Here is a 17,170-nt window from a genome sequence, read left to right as displayed (position 1 = left end):
AGCCCACTGGTCTTCTCTTTCCCTCCTCACAGCAGATCTTCCAGCTCTTCCTGCTCCCGACTTGTATATTTTTCTGCTAATGCATCCCTCTGCAGAATCCACTCATAATTAGATATCATTTTTAACAAGGTGCAGCCTCAGCTACTTTGCCTAAAAGTCTGAAGAGTACGTTCTGAAACACAGGTGGAGGCAGAGGCACGTACGTGCTTTTAAAGTGGAGTATAGTTAGCTGCACATCTTTGTGGGCACTGTCAACCTTCATGATGGACTCCCAGGGGCCAGTACCAAGAGGACTGGGAGGACATATTGGAGGAATCCTTGGAGGTCTACAGTCATACTACATGGATGGCATGGATGCGTACATGGTGACTTTACTGCATTGTGAACTTGCGAACGTCTCTTGACTTCAAGGTGAAACTTTCTTCATCTGGAAGTAGTAAAATGATACCACTCTGGGGAAGTCTTTAGTTCTCTACTAGAGATAGAACGGTCACCTTGCCTGCAGTCCTGCATTGAATCAACGTTGAGCCCTTCCCTGTGGCAGCTGTAACCAGTGGCAGTTTAACCACCCCTTGTACTCCCTCGAGGACTTGTTAGTGAATTTGGACTTGTTTGACTTTGGTTGTTTCTTAGTTAAAAACTTTTTTTTTTATTTAAGTTCATTTTGTGAGGTATGAGGTTCAGGTTCTGTGGTCCTTGAATGTGGTTTAGGTGGGTAGACATAGTTTGGTTTGGTAGGTGTTGGCAACCTGCTCACCCTTAAGCCTTTGAATTATTATACTTCTTGGCCAGATTTAAGTCAATGCCACAGTAACATTCAGTGTAAACCTAGTTAGAAGCTCGTGGTGGTCGTGGTGATGGGGCCTGGTAAGCAAGCTCCTGCTGTTATTTCCTAGTGGACATGATGCATAGATCAGATTGTTTTCTATAGGTATTTATGTTTATCTCCATGTATCAGTGCTGCCATTAGCTTTAGTCAGAGTCTTTTTCTCAGTAGTGACTGTTGGATGCTCAGCTTGAAATGGGGGCCTTAAGGAGAATCACAGAAGATTGGCAGAACGAATGAACAAGCCAGAGGAAGAGGTGGAATGTGTGGAAGTTTGTGTTTTGGGCATGTCTTGACCTTTGCACTCTTATAGCAGGCATGCTTCCTGGTTCAAGATTGCCTCCCCCCAAATCCTGTCATGAAAAGGAGGGGGTTCATGACACCCTGTCCCTCTTTGAGAATCCACAAATGCTGATGGTTGCTTGGGGGTGGTGGCAAGGAGTGATATTTTCCAGTAGTGTCATCACTGGTAAGGTAAAGTGCCCAGGCTCCTGTAAACAGCCCTAAAAAAAACCTCAGGGAACACCAAAATAAAGACATGAAAAGCCTGCCTACATCTTTCCTTGGAGAACATATTAACTTCTGGGATGCTCAGTATCTGTCATGCATTGGGACCTCAAGATTCAATGCTGATTAACCAGATTCAACCCTTGTTCTCAGAAGCCGAGAGGGGTGATGTCACTAATGTCACATCTAATGACAGCTGTGTTCCCAAAACCATGGTGTAGATGCTTAATGCTGGATTGGGAATGGCCAGGAATCACAGTGGTAACCCCATGGGTTATTAGAGATGCCCTGTGACTGGGGTTCTATTGACCTGCTTGGCTTCTTGCTCATTCCACACCCGTTTAGATAGTTAATCACTTTGAGGCTCCTTCACCACTAACCCTTCTAAGGCAAGTGCTCAAAGCTGAGCAGTGGACCAGTGATGGGCTTGTGGAACTGCTCCCAATGTCTGGGCTCCCCCGATGGCTGCTGTTGGGGCAGTAAACCTGGTCCCTTGCTAAATGGATGCTAGGTACTCTGAAAAACCTGTTCCTTGCTGCTTTGCCTGAGCATATAATAATGTGGAGCTGTCTCCTGTGGAACAAAAGGAGCCTCGTTACAAAAGCCTAGTCTCCTGAGTCATGAATAGCTGGGAGAGTTGAGATCCGGAAGGGAGAGTTGAGAGTTGAGTTGAGAAGGGCCTGGGTAAGTCACCAAAAATGTGGCTCCTGGAGAAGAAATGAAATAGGACACCTGGTGGCTTACCCTCAGCAGTACCCCACCCCAAAATAAAAGTCAATAGGCTCCCGGAAGGCCCAGTTGATTTGCCTTTCTGATGGGCCTGCCCCATTTAGTGTATCTGAGTCTGAATGTTTAGGGTGAGCCCTGTACAACTGAACCCTGAGAGTCCTGGAGGACAGAAATCTTAACCCACCTCTGGAGAGCAGAACCACAGTGTATGGTAGGTTCTTACTCAGCAAAGAAGCCACCTCTCGTCCCTTGTAGAGACACAAACAAGACTGTGGGGACATGGAAGCCCTTCCCGTGGCTCTGCTCGCAGAGAGCTGTAGTGTTCCCTGGAACCCAAGATGTAAGTACGGATGGAGGTTTACGTTGTAAAGGCCCATCTTCCTGTTGATACTTGGTCATGAGATGCATCCAGCTATCAGATATGGCTCATTAACTACAGAGCAAGGAGCAGACCCGAAGATGGGGAATGAGTATTGCCACTCGTAATTGGATGCAGGGTCGTTCCTGGGTCAAGTCAAGAAAGGGTGAACAAAGTATCTAGTCCTTGCTCTCCTGGAGAGGCAAAGTCCCACTGATTAGAGATTATTTGGCTTTCCTGTTTGCCATTTTACAGGGAGAGATGCAGAGCTCCCATATAGCTTCCTATAGAATGTTCTTGAATAGACTTCACTGGTAAGTGCTACTGAGCGGGAGCCAGTCACAATGCCAGTCCTGTCCCCATAGAGGCACTGTTTTTTGCCTTTTGAGCTCTTGGATTTGGGAAGTCTGGGTAGCTCTAAGATTTAGGTGCTAAGACTCAGTCTCTCCACAAACCCTCAGCTTTGCATCTCCTCATGAGACCCTGGATGCCTAGGAGAGATCATGTATAAGGCTGAGCACTGGACCTGAGGAGTGAATCTAGGACTTACTAGAAAGTGCTTGCCTTGGACAGGATCTTGTCTGTCTGTCTGTCTGTCTGTCTGTCTGTCTGTCTGTCTTTGCTTCCCCTCTTATGGAGTCAAGCGTACACAGTAAGATGAACTGCTGGATGCAGTAGAATGCTTCCAGGGTTTTTACGACATCCAAGGCCAATTTTAATAACAAAATTACTCATCACTATCTTGTGTGCCTTGGACATATCTAACTCATTTAATTCCATGGTAGTCTTACTGATAAATCTTTTTTCTTTGCCTGTTTTTCCAAGCGGGAGACTGAGGCACAGGCACTTAAGAGTTCTGGGTAGAACCGTTAACAAGGCAAGGTGGGGTGGAACATCTCTTGGTTCTGACTTATCAGGCATAAATCCAAGTAATAGCAGCCCATCTTGACCAATGGTAAATGTTTATCATGGAGCTCCCTGGCTAGAGCTGGGATGAACCAGGAAGATCCTACCCTGTATAGAGAGTAATTTTTTTATATATCCGTATTTCACTGCTGGTTCCAGTGGCTCATCTTCTATAATGGATGGCATAGAAGGAATTTTTTTTTTTTTTTTGGTGCTGGTCCAAGTGACTTTTGTATATGAGAGCAAAGAGTCACTAGAGTAATAAGAAATTATTAAAAGCCAAATAAAGGAAATGTTATGAATTGACAGTGTGCCCTGTCTATTAATATACACAGCATTTAAGATCAATATGAGAACAGGAACTCAAACTGGAGTAAAAGGAAATAAAACTACCTTGGTTGAGCCATAAAGAGCAGAAACGCATGTGTGAATTTGGCTGTGGACTGTCTTGCAGCTAAATGTGAAAAGGAATCCTAATCAGCCATTCTACAAGCAAGTGTAGGGGATGCAGGATACAGGATACAGAATACAGGAGCGGAGTCAAGTGACGATTGCCCAGAAAATAGCCAGGGAGTGAAGGAGCATGGAGCTCTGTCAAGGCTGTTTGAGTTGCATCGTTTGCTCAGGATGTCTAGTGAGATTGCTCAAAGATCCTCATCTTCAGTTAACATCACTCAACTGATAAATGCTTCAATCCCCTCTCCTTGCTGTAGGGGAAAGTACGGCACTTAATGCCAACAAATGTCCATTTTGCAAGAATCTTGCTCATTTAAGAGTGGTGAGAGATGTAGCTCATTGCTGTGGGGCTTGTCAGGATGAGTAAATCATCATGCATGTTGGTTTCAGATCCAGGCGTTGGCCATGTAAGTGACCGTCTTGCATAATAATAAAAACCTAGCCTTTACATGTAAGGATTTAGAACTCGTTTCTTTATATATATCCATTGCATTTTAAAAATATTACCACGAAGGGCTCTGGGGAGGTGGCTTAGTTGACAAAGTGCTTGCCATGAAAGAATGTAGATTTGACTTCAGATATATAGCATCCACGTAAAAAGCCAAGTGTGGAGGTGCGCACCTCTAACCATAGGGCTAGGCAGGTGAGGGCAGGTGGGGCTCACTGGCCAGCCAGTCTAACTGAATTGGCGGGCTCCAGGTTCAGTAAGAGGCCCTGTCCCAAAACATTCAAGTGAGGGACAATCAAGGAAGAGACCCAAGGTTGTCCTTGGTGTTCACACACATAAATACACACGAACACACACACACACACACACACACACACACACACATATGGCCATGTATACACAGATGGAGCATACATAGATCCTTGTACAGTACACAGTCTTGGTCATTTGGTAAAACTGAATCACAGTGAATTACCAACCCAGGAGTAACAGCCATGCTGGACTTCCTATAGTCTTGGGCCTGCACAGTGCCCTTGAACAAAGGCTCATCAGTATGAGGAGGAATTTCCTTTGTAATGTGTCCCTGAGTGAAGATGATGATCTCTCTGTGGTAGATGTTCTGGGTGATTGAATAGTTCAGAACACGATTCTTAAGGCCTCTGCTATTCCTCATTCTTTTGAGCTTGGCCTGAAGGAGCTGCCGGTATTCCTGGAATACTAGGAGGAGGAAGCATTAAAGCTCTCCATAGGTACCCATTTCTTCCTATGGTCTGAAAGGTGGAAACAGGGAAGTGACTGGCACAGAAGTCCAATGCACTTGTACGCAGACAGTAGACTCCCATACCAATGCTCTGTGTACTCACCTTCTCCTCTCCAGCAGACTGAGAGGCAGCTATATGGGCAGGGCCCAGAAATGAGATGGTATATGAGAAAGGGCACTTATGTGCCCCAGAACCGTCCTTAGGATCATCAGGAGGCACACTCATATGTGTGTGGCTTCCTGATAGGACAGGAGGCACGCATTTGGATGAAAGCTTTTCCACATAAGAACGAACCTTCGACCTGTTGACTCTGCTCACCTCCAAGCGAGCCTGCCACGTTGATGTGTTGGTATCCTTTGAGCCAGCCCCTCCTTCATCCCACTCTTGACCCTACTACCCACAGTAGTTTGGGCTCTACAATCCACGAAACTGCGTTACCCTGAGTCGGCAGAGAACTCTTGGACTCCATGTCCAGGCGTTGGACTCTGTGTTCTCATCTTTCATCTCATCCGATCGATGATCTGATCCAGTCTCACTCTGTCCGCTGGCTTTTCACATGTTCACGCTGAGACATCTCTGCCTACCCCTGTCCTACCACTACAAGGACAGTTCGAGTTTTAGAAGCCAGTGAACAACCATGAAGAATTTACCAGGAACTGGAAAAGATTGGCCATCCCTTCTTCTCTGCTGCACCTCAGGAAAGGCATCCATGATGACTTTCTCCACCCACTCATCCCTGAGCAATGCTGGGGTATCTCAGGGTTGGGGAAACTCTGCAACTATCACCATTCACCAGGGGAACAGACAGATACATAAAGCCGTCTGCAACACAGCAAAACTGCCCGTTTATCTCTAGAGCTTAAAACCTTTGACTGGAAGTGGTTAGAGTTCTTTGCAAAAAGAGCTGGAAGCAGCCTTAGAGATGGCTTTGAAACTTTGATGTGGGGTAGGAAGTGTCAGCCATTTCTAATTGTTCTGTCTTGTTGGCAGTCAGGCCACCACACAGGCTGCCACACCTTCTTTCAGTCTGGGGCTAATTCTTGACAGGTGTTGTTTATGGAGGAGTATATGTTGCCATTTCTCGAATTAGGAACGTTAACGCATTATCACATGCAATCTCAGACTGGTTCTGACAGCAGTGTGAATGACTTTCTATCAGGGGAGCTGGGTTAAGAACTAAGCAGTGTCCCCTGCAGCTAAATGATGATTGTCTGCATTAAGGCTTGTCTCCTTGTGTTTTCTAGATGCTCTAAGTGAAATCCATCAAGTCATCCATGAAAATGGTGGCCCTATCCTTAAAGATCTGTGTCCGCCACTGCAATGTGGTGAAGACCATGCAGTTTGAGCCGTCTACAGCTGTGTATGACGCCTGTCGAGTCATTCGGGAGAGAGTACCTGAAGCACAGACCGGGCAAGGTGCGTCCAAGGTTATCCACTGGCTTCTGAAAATGTGGTTGGATGCCCCTTAACCCTGTAGCTAAAGGGATGTGCCTCGACACATTTTAAACATCTCCATTTCAAACCAGGCATGGAGGCTCAATTCTATAATTCCAGCACTCTGGAGGTAAGGTCAGGCTGGTCTCTCTGAGTTCAAGGCCAGCCTGGTCTACATAGCTATTTCCAGGCTATCCTGTACTACACCGTGAGATCCTGACTGGAGGGCTGGGGGTTGGGGAGTCAATTTTAAATGAAATGCCTTTTTATATTACTCCCTGATAGGATCCAGGCTTTCATTGTCAATCACTACATTGTCATTGACCTTGAGTCAAATATGGATATGGCCATCATCTTGGCTTTCTTTAGGTGCATGAGCAGCCTGCCCTGTAATTCATAAACCACATTAAATGTCTCACTACCTTGGTCAAATAAAGAATAACACCCTTACCTGCTACATACTGACTTCATGTAGCCTCAGCACTGCAGAAAAGTCTTACAGTGCAAGCCCTTTGAAGGAGCCTCATGAGTTTTACCTCAGTTTGTAAAAGATTTTATTTTTATGTCTATGTGTGCATATCTGCATGCAGAATTGTGTATGTGTGAGTGTAGTTACCCAGAGTCCAGAAAAGGGCATCGTTTATGGTATTTGGATTGCTGAGTTTTACTAAATTAACCAGAAATAAAAATTAGCTGACAGTCCCTATCTGACTGTTAAGATTTGCTTGGTCAGTCTCAATGGTTCTTTTCATTCTTTTCTATTTTCTGACACTGTTAAAATTTCCTTTGGGCTAAATTGATATAAGTTGTGGGAAGGCCTCTGTAGACTCAGAAATACCTTCCTGCTCCGCACTCTTCTGACGGGCTCCAAGGGTTCCAGCTACATTAAAGAAAAGAGGGCCTAGGGAGAAGGCTCAGTCAGTAAAGTGCTTACTACATATGTTTTCGTGTCTAAGTTTGATCCTTAAAACCTACATAGGATCAAAATACCTTCACCTGGGAAGAGAAAACAGGATTCCTGGGGCCTCTGCCACCCAGCCTAGCTGTCAGCAAACAGCAGGCCAATGAGAGACCCCATCTCAGTGAACAGGGTGGATGGCACCCTGAGGAATGATGCCTGAGGATGTCTTCTGCCCTGCATAGACATGCATGTGCACCCCTCCCCACCCTTCACACACTAGGAAAAGTCTAGGTGGGAAATGACCTCTATCCCCTCTTTCCCCAAGCCTTTTTGCACAGTGAAGTAAGAGGCCTTTATGAGGAATACTAAGTTTAATTCTTCACCTCTTTTCTTTATTTCTTTATTTTTCAAGCCTCACCTCATGAGGAAGTCCTAAATAGCCGCTTGTTGCTTTTTTAACCTCTGTTGTTATAAGCTGCTCATCTTGTAGCCCAGGCTGGCTCAGTCTTCCCACCTCAGTTTCCCCAAGGCTAAGATTGCAGAGCATTCACTCTGTAGACCAATCTTAGCACATGCTCTTTCGCTGTGGCCCTTCTTCCCCGCTTTGCCTCAGTGGCCCTGGACAGAGGTGGTTACTGCATCCATTTCTTATCCTTCCTTCCCCGTGGTAGCCTGGGAAAATGAGTCTGTGACAGCAAGGACTAGAAAATAAAGCCAACTTCCCTTGAAATGCAGACCGCTCTGCTCTGTTCCCGATGACTCTCTAAGCTGTATGTGTACCTCCAGCCCACTGGTCCATATGAGTGAACCTTGCTGTGGGCGTTGATTCTGCTGGGAGGCTCCTCCCAGACTGCTTCAGGGGAATGAGTGGTGCTGTGCTGTTGGTAAGAAGTAGGTCTCTCTGGTGATGGACAGGATCACCCTCCTTTCTGCATCAGTGTGCTTGATCCAGTGATGGCTTGTCCCCACTTGGCCTCCTCTTTTCTGTCTGTTTATTTTGTAGCTTCTGACTATGGACTGTTTCTTTCTGATGAAGACCCCAGGAAAGGGATTTGGCTAGAAGCAGGTCGGACACTGGATTACTACATGTTGCGGAATGGGGTACGTTGATGGTCCTGTTTTCTTTTTAATTTTTTAAATTTATGTTTTTGTGGTGTGTGTGTGTGTGTGTGAGTGTGTGTGTGTGTGTGTGTGTGTGATTTGATTGCATGTGTGTAAAGTTATGTATTTGTGTGTATGTGTGTGCTTGTATGTGCGTGTATGAGATTTGATTGCATGTGTGTAAGTTTATGTATTTATGTGTGTATGTGTGTGTGTGATTTGATTGCATGTGTGCCTGTGTATACTTTCTTGTGTGGTCCAGAAGAGGACATTCAGTTGTCTGAATAGTTGTAGACTATTATAAACCACCATCTGAGCGCTGAGAATCAAACCTGGGTCTTCTGGAAGAGCAGATGGTGCTCTTAACCACTAGGCTATCTCCTGAGCACCATCTTTAAATTTTTTTTAAATGACATTCCGTCATTGTGTGTGAATGTTTGTATTTCATGGTGTGTATGAAGATTCCAGAAAATGACTTTGAAGAGTTGGTTCTCTCCTCCCATTGTGTGGGGCTGAAGAACTAAACAGCCTTGGTACCAGGCACCCTCACCCAGAGTCTCCTCGCTGGCTCACTGGTTCTATGTTCTCTGTGCTTCACTGCTGGGGGACTAGCTATGCAATCACACATCATGAAAGCATCTAATCCAAGAGCTTCTGATTAGTAATTAGTAGTGCAGTGAACCTGTGTGGCTGTCTAGGTGGTGAGAAGATGCTAGACATCTAAAATTCTTGAAATTCTACAGAGGGATTGAAATGGTTCTTGGTTAGTACGCTGAGCCATGCCTCCATGCTAAAGTTGGGCTCAGCAGTTGTGAGACGAGCTACATCATCTTCCTTGAGTAGATATGAAGTGTCCCTGGGTAGCATTGGAAAGTGAGGCTATGTGGGCACAGCAGAGGTGCCCTAGCACTGCCCAGGGCTTGTTTGTGAAGAGGAAGCTTGACCTGGAGATGCGGTGTCACTATCTCTCAGTGACAGAAACAAAAGTTACTTCTGTGGTTTAAATGATGAGTAAAAATGTGGGAAGCATTTGTCCCCCTTGACACCCTCCCCCGACCGAGTGGGAGGGATTTTGGAGATTCCTGTGCCTGATGAAGTGGGCATATCAGATTGGCCAGGGTTCCAAAAAGCAAGAGTGTAATGTTCAGCTAATTTGTGGTACATCTTCCTATCTGTAGCTTCTAGGAAGTATAATGAAAAAGAGGTCTTCTATTTTGAAGTAACCCCCAACCTCATCCCTTTCGTTTTTTTAATCTTACCACCATCCTATTTTACTGCCATCTCGTTAAACTATTACCGCTTTGATTTGCTGTACCTAATATGAAGCTTTCTGGTGGTGTTATTTATGTCTTTCATTTTGTAGACTACATACATATATAGTAAATATATACAGCAAAGATTCTAAAGGAACATTTTAAGAATAAATGTCCATTTTGTGTGTATGGGTAGCAAAAAAAAAAAAAATTGTTCCTGATGCCAAACATGACTGCAGATTCATTGACTGAGGCGTGCTCTTTCCCAGCCACTGGAGCGCGTAGCCAGCCTCACTTTAGAGAAAGTAGGCTTTGGTCATTTTGAGCTACAAGTATTCCTTCTCGGAGGGCAATTTTATTAGAGATTTCAGTAATCCTTATGAAACCCATTACTTAGTTTTCAGAATTCTGTGTGCTAGTCACAGCAGCACCCCCCATGAATACCTAGGAAAGCTTTAAAAATAATCTTGGACAAAGGAAAAGATAAGGATCTTCTGGACTTGATTCCCAAAGGGAAGTGTCCTGTGCTGTTGTGTTTTTCAACTCTGTGTGTGGTGGGTGGGGCTTTTGTCTAGGACATTCTGGAGTACAAGAAGAAACAGAGGCCTCAGAAAATCCGAATGTTGGATGGCTCTGTGAAGACGGTGATGGTGGATGACTCCAAGACCGTGGGGGAGCTCCTGGTCACAATCTGCAGCAGGATAGGTGAGTAGCTCAGCCTTGTCCCTTGGCCACCACCCCCCCCCCCTGCATTATTAACACATAAGAGATTTCTGTCCTGTCTCTCAATTTGCCTGACATGGTATAACACTTCTCACTGAGCCTCACCCAGCCCCATCCAGCTGTGGTTGAGAGCTTTTATTTCCCTTTGCAGATTTTCTCAATGGAAATGATTTTTTAAACATTTCAACCTTCCCACTGATGGCCACTCTCTCTTAAATTGTCATGGTTACAGCCAGTGTGACTATCACAGATTTGTTTCCTGTTGCTTCTTGTCATTTTCTCCAGGGACCAACCTGGCCTCTCACCAGAGGGTGCCCTTTCACTGCTGCACCATAGGAGCCTTACCTCTCTGAGCCTTCCCACCCTGAAAGGGCCCAGTTCTCCTGTACTCTTCTTGATTGACAGGGTCATGCCTGGGTTCTCAAAAATGGAGGCTAAACATTGTGCTATGCACCTTTAATCCCTGTAAGCAAGAGGCAGGGACAGACAGGTCTCTGTGATTTCAGGGCCACCATGGTCTACATCGTGTCTACCAGGGCACATGGACTACGTTGTGAGACTGTGTCTGCAAATAAGTAACTACATAAATAAATAAAACCTAATGGAATCATTGGGATGCCGTTCAGGGGGAGATGCTTTTCCTTCATGTTGCGGGTTTGATCTCACAGACAGAGAGACAGGCAGAGACAGAGAGAAAAACAGAAAGAAAAGAGGGTGTATGTAGTGTGTTTGTAGAGAAAATTATACTTAATACCTTGAATCTGGCTTCCCAGCCTGAAGAGATGGTGTTTGTGCAGGAGCAGTGAGGTGTCTGACCTCCCTGGTCCTCAGGTGAGGACTTGGACTTTGCTGACATGGACCTTTTGTAGTAGGTAAATGCCCTAAGGAGAAGTTGATAGTGATTTAATCATGTATAAATATAACTCTATTTCTGTTGTTAGGAATAACAAATTATGAAGAATACTCTTTAATCCAAGAAACCATTGAAGAAAAGAAAGAAGAAGGGACAGGCACACTAAGAAAAGACAGGACGTTGTTACGAGATGAGAGGAAGATGGAGAAGCTGAAAGCCAAGCTACACACGGATGATGACCGTAAGTGTCTGTGGGGAGGCTGGTGGCCCAGGTACACAGTCCTCAGGAGCCTGGATTCCCCGCCACCAGCCACACAACTGAAAACGGCTTCTTGGTTTGTGTGGTGTTTTGTTTTTTTTTTTTTTTTTTCTTTTAGTCTGCAATTGTTCTGATTTGTTTCACTAAAAGACAACACTTGTAAACGACTTTTAAAGTGGCTATAATGATGTCTGACATCTACAAAGAAGCCATTCGTATTAAATCATGTTCACAATTTCTTACTGTCTTGCAAAAAAAAAAAATGTAATTATTGTTTGGGATCTAAGTGCAGCTGAATAACATATACACTTTAAGCAAGCACCTTCTCCATTGGTCTCACTTTCCCCTTAGAACCCATGTGTGCATGACTATGTGCATGTGTGTGTGTGTGCACATGTCTATGTTTGTGTTTGTGTGATACGGCCTTTCTTATGTTGTGACTATCTGTCATCATATATCTTTTGTGTCCCCCTGAATTTCTTAGGTCTGGAGGCTTGCTTAGGGTGTGTGTGTGTGTACATGTCCGTGTGCGTGTGCGTGTGTGTTAATAAATACTCCTTCAGCAAGGACCTTCCATTAAGCAGTTGTTTCTGGCTGTCTTTGGGGGAGATGTTTGTAGTCTTTAATACTCACTCCCTAGATCCATTATTTCCCTAGAGATTAAAATCATGAGATTGGTCTATCACCGGAAAGTCACTTCCACAGCCACAAGGATAATGTGTACAAAAGTAACAGATAACGTCAGATGTCCCCGAAGCCCTGCTGTGTGCTCCTTGCTGCCCACCGTCCACTGGGAGGGGCTTAGTTCCTCACCTGGCCTCCTTCCCTTCCAGCCCCCTTTTTGCTGCTGCAGCTCTGGGTGACATCATCACTTTCATAATGTTTATTGATCTTTGGAGGGCCTGCAATTTCCTCTGAGTCTCCTCTGCTCTCTTCTCTTTCTAGCTCATTAAATTTCCAGTTACAGACTTCTTTCCAGAAGCCTTTAGTAGACAAATCTCAAGGATTTATTAATGTGTACACAGTACCCTCCCAGGTGACTCTGGGAGAGGAGGTCTATCAGACAGGTTACTTATGCCAGAGTTGGTGAGGTTGGTCATAAATACTTAACACAGTGAGTGGTGTGTGTGTGTGTGTGTGTGTGTGTGTGTGTGTGTGTGTGTGTGTCATAAATACTTAACACAGTGAGTGGGGTATGTGTATGAGAGAAAGGGATGGATAGACACAGACAGACAGACAGACAAACAGGCAGGCAGGCAGAGACTCAGGTGTAGAGGACACAGAGCTTCAGGGAATGAGCAGAGGAATGGGTGATGTATGTTTATGCACCACAATGTGAGGACAGGATTCTTAGGATGATGTCAGAGTCAGGGTGGCCCATGGGGACAGATGTCTTCTCTAACCTTTAGTTTTGAGTCTCTGTACCCCCACCTCATGACTTTAATTTTCTCCCTATTTCCTATCTAAGAGCAGAGAAACTCGCTATGCCTAGTGTCTTTAAACCCTTTCACTAGACAAGACTGAAGTAAGTACTTGATTTCAAGGAAAACTCTTAAAGTGTTGGATATTTGTCTTTTTGTGTGATCGAATAAGATCTTTAAGTACAGGTGAGATGGTTCCGTGGGTAAAGGCACTTGCAACAAGCCTGGTGATCTGAATTCAATTCCTGGAACCCATATGCTGCAAAGAGACAACCCATTCCCATGTGTATCATCAAGAAGTAGGGCCAGGCTGTAGTACTTATTTCCTCTAGAGAGACTCCACCTGCCAAAGCTTCCACAGTCTTCTCTCAAACCAGAGCCAACTGAGCACCCAGAGTTCAGACTCTTTCAAACCAGAAGCTTGATTTCTTGGTACAAAACTGTTATTTCCTTACCCCTCCACCTTCCTTTCTCTGTATTACTAATAGTTGTAGCTTATGAAAGGAAGATCAGTTAAATGAATACACCTGTCTCCCAAGGCCATGCCAGAGGCACAACAAAGGCTTTCGAACGCACAGATTGTGTCCCACTGGTTAGTACAAGGACGATGGGTGTGCCTCAGAGAGGCAGAGCACCAAAGGTTGCACGTCCTGAGGACCTCATGCTGTTAGAGAGGTTGCTCTGCTTGTTGCCTTCACATCCCCCTTAAATCTAAAATTGTGTGGAAACTCTAAGGGGGATTCCAGCCTCTTACAGGGTGGTATCCTTGGCACTCACAATAATAATGTTTGATCGTTCTCTAGCATTGCTGCTGGAATGGACCAACGATTCAATCAGCACCCTTGGAAAGAACTTAGGAATGTAGATTATCAGCAATGACTACCACCTTAGAAAGAATTTGGAGATGTGGATTGTAGTGAAGTTAGGTTAAGATGTTTTTGCTAGTGGCTCTGACATAGAAAATCTTAGGTAGAATTTGAAGTTCAGAAAGGCACACTCTTAACAGTTAAGCTAGGGACCTTTTGTGGTCAGGGAACAGAAACAATGGCATCCAGACCGGCACTCGCTGACAAGCCTCTGCTGCTCAAGATGGGTTGGCCAAGGTTGATTTCTTGTACCCACTTTTGCTCTCAGCTTCCTGATATGGTTTAGTAAAGATGCTAATGAGTAGATGTGCATTCTGAGGATTTAAAATAGAAACGGCCGTTTTTTATATAAGAATTTTGATTTGTGATTCTTTTAAGATTTTTATAAGATTACTTTTTAAGATAAATTATAAAATAACCCATCATTTCTTTATCATCACAGATTCTAGCCTTCGAGTAAGAGAAACTGACTGAGAAAATTACCTTGCTTGCTCACACTTAGTTAATCTATAATAGGTTGCTTAGTTACAAGTGCATGTGGATTCTTGGGAATAATTTGTCTTCTGCGCCTCTGATATGTAAAATGTTTGTCATGTAAAGGTATTGAGGAACATAACTGTTTTTTTCACAATCATTCACTAAAAGAAAAATGGAATGTAGTCATATTGTAATTCTATACTTGCTTGAAATATTTTGCTGGGATATATAAGTTGTGGGAGAAAAATTAAGTTATTGGAGTCAGATTATGGGAATGTGTGTTTTGTGTGTATATGTATGTATGTATGTGCATGCATGCATATGTGGAAGTTGTGGAAGCTTGTCTTGGTTCATCCCCTGAGAGAGAGAGAGAGAGAGAGAGAGAGAGAGAGAGAAGAGAGAGAAGAGAGAGAGAGAGACTGACTGAGAGAGAGATTGAGAGAGATCGAGAGATTGATTGTGTATCTGTCTGACCGACTGACTGACTTTCTTCCCCTTCTTTCCTTTTCTCCAGTTACTGACTGCCATCAGCACTGGCCCTCTCCACCTACTAGCAAGCAGTACCAGCCCCCAGTTTCTGTACTCCACCTCAATGTACCCTGGATGTCAAAGCTGGTCTTTGACACCAAGGCCAAAAAGAGGGCAATGATGGCTACCAGGCCCCAACTCAGAAAGCTCCTGAGAGGACCAATGAAGGCCTCTGGATAACCAACAGATTATACCCAATGCTAATTCCTACTAGGCAGTGAGGAACACCTCTGGACTCTAGATCCTTCCCATTGTGTGATATTTCAGTACGGTGGGGATTGATCATCTCACAGAGTTTGAAGAGCATAGTTCTAGTATAGGAAGTGATTTTAAGCAACCATCGGCACTTACAGAACTCTTGTTTGCACATCAGGCTATGGCAATGAGTAGCAAATAATGTCCTCTCTTCTGTTTGCTGCTGCAGTAAATTGGCTAGATCACAGCCGGACATTCAGAGAGCAAGGCGTGGATGAAAATGAAACATTGCTACTTCGACGGAAGTTCTTTTACTCTGATCAGAATGTGGACTCAAGAGACCCAGTACAGTTGAACTTGCTTTACGTCCAGGTATGGTATTTACTGATCAGACAACAGATGGATGTGGTGGTTAGTGCTAATCGTCAGTCTGATGGGATCTGGGGAAAGGAATCTCAGTAAGATGCTGTCTAGCTTAAATTGGTCTATGGGAATGTCTTGATTATGTTAATTGAGGTAGACCGACCCACCAACTGTGGGTGGCATTATTCCCTAGGCAACAGATTCTTGGTTGAATAAGAGAGGAGAAAGCAGGCTCGGAGCTAGCATACACCTCTGCCCTTGTCTGTAAAGCGATAAGTTGCTTCAAGTGACTGCCACATCACTTTTCATCATTGATGGTCTAGAAACCAAGACTATGAGCCTAGTAAATGCTTACTTTGTTTAGTTGGCTTTGTTAGAGTATTTTTATCACAGCAACAGAAAAGAAACTATCGTGTGACCTTCAGAAGACTTCTGCCTGGTCTTGTGGTAAGTAGGTATCCATTTCTGGTTCCCACACAACAGAAGGAATCTTCTTCAGTCTCTGGTGGGAATTAGCATTGGGTATAATCTGCTGGGCCTTACTGGTCCTCTCTGAGGCATCATGGGTTGGGGCCCAATGGCCATCACCATGCTCTTCCTGGCCGTGGGAGACAGTTGTGTTCATTTAACCGATCATCATTTCACAAGCTGTCATCTTAGAATACACAGGAATATTGGCTAGAAAATCAGTGCCGAGTTCATTAGTGCCAAGCTCTCCTCTCAGTCACCTCTTAATGCCTTTGCTCTTAACTAATTGTTTATGCTAGAAAATCCCTTAATCCCTGAGTCGTGATCTCCCAGCATATGGCATGGGCTTTGCACTTGGTTGCCTGAGGGCTTCTTTCGACTCAAGGAAAATGCCACCCGTGTTTCCTTAGAGTTTCTTCCCACCTCAAATTCCTTCTGTCCTTGCTTTTACCTACGTGTCTGCTCTTAGAGATAATGCAAGGTCGATAAGGTGCAGCTCTGCCTTCTACCTGTATTGAAAGTAAGAAATTCATTTATGTGGGCATTTTATATTGGCAAGTTCCCTTACCCATTGCATACTTGTCTGTTTTCCGTGTCTACTCTTGGATTTAACTGACAGAATGGGTAGTTGCAACACACACCGAGCCCACTGAAGGTCTGAGATATTTACTATTTGTTGACTCCTGTGGAAGAAAGGATAATAGCGAGTGAGGCTGGAAGGCAGCAAGGAAGGCGGCTAGCAGGGCAATTAGAAGAGACTTACACATTTAGAGCCCAGAGTGATAGCAGAGTGCTCATCTCAGAGCGTTCTGGGTCATGGAGCTAGAGCAAAGGAAGACAGAAGCTGGAGTGATAAATGCCAGCAGCCTCAAGATTCAGGAGAACAGGGAACAGGACTTTCAATACAGTGAGTGTCCATTGTAAAAGCCTTCATTGCTGGCCCCTTCCTGCATGGCTCCAGGCAGCACTCCTGTCTGAGTGTGGGAATACATGTCTACCCTCCCTCCTTGTAGATCACTGGTCCTTGGATGATTGCCATGGTTTTGCCTCTCTGTGGGTAGCTTTCTTGCTAGCCTTATGACTTAGGCTCAAGTGGAGCAAATCATGTTTCTAAGTCAACCCATATGAATCCAAGCATTTCAGAGGACTTCCATTGTTTTCATTTTTCATTTCTCGGCTGCCTTCTGACAGTATCATTAGGGTTTATTTTCTGTGATGATTGTCGATGGTGATGCCAATGCCCTGCAGCTCTTTCCCACTTTGGGAGGAGAATCCAAAAGCTTGTTTCCTGTTAGCTTTGATTCTATCTTACCCCGACATTCACCTTGTCCTAATCG

At 44.6% G+C, this 17,170-nt stretch overlaps 1 protein-coding gene across 10 annotated transcripts in view; it reads left to right on the top strand.

The window, feature by feature from the left end:
• Tln2 (talin 2) overlaps positions 1 to 17,170 on the top strand; it is a 421,250-nt gene that overhangs the window by 238,999 nt on the left and 165,081 nt on the right. For all 10 annotated transcript variants that reach the window (NM_001419941.1, XM_063265537.1, XM_017596083.2 and 7 more), the window contains 5 exons: positions 6,236 to 6,407; positions 8,330 to 8,427; positions 10,256 to 10,385; positions 11,345 to 11,497; positions 15,232 to 15,374. In NM_001419941.1, the coding sequence (NP_001406870.1) occupies positions 6,272 to 6,407; positions 8,330 to 8,427; positions 10,256 to 10,385; positions 11,345 to 11,497; positions 15,232 to 15,374 (660 nt within the window). In that variant the 5' untranslated portion in view covers positions 6,236 to 6,271. The remainder of the gene's footprint in view (positions 1 to 6,235; positions 6,408 to 8,329; positions 8,428 to 10,255; positions 10,386 to 11,344; positions 11,498 to 15,231; positions 15,375 to 17,170) is intronic.

The sequence above is a fragment of the Rattus norvegicus genome, chromosome 8 (genome assembly GCF_036323735.1).
Source record: "Rattus norvegicus strain BN/NHsdMcwi chromosome 8, GRCr8, whole genome shotgun sequence".
NCBI classification, from domain to species: Eukaryota; Metazoa; Chordata; class Mammalia; order Rodentia; family Muridae; genus Rattus; species Rattus norvegicus.
This window is presented reverse-complemented; position numbering and strand designations above follow the sequence as displayed.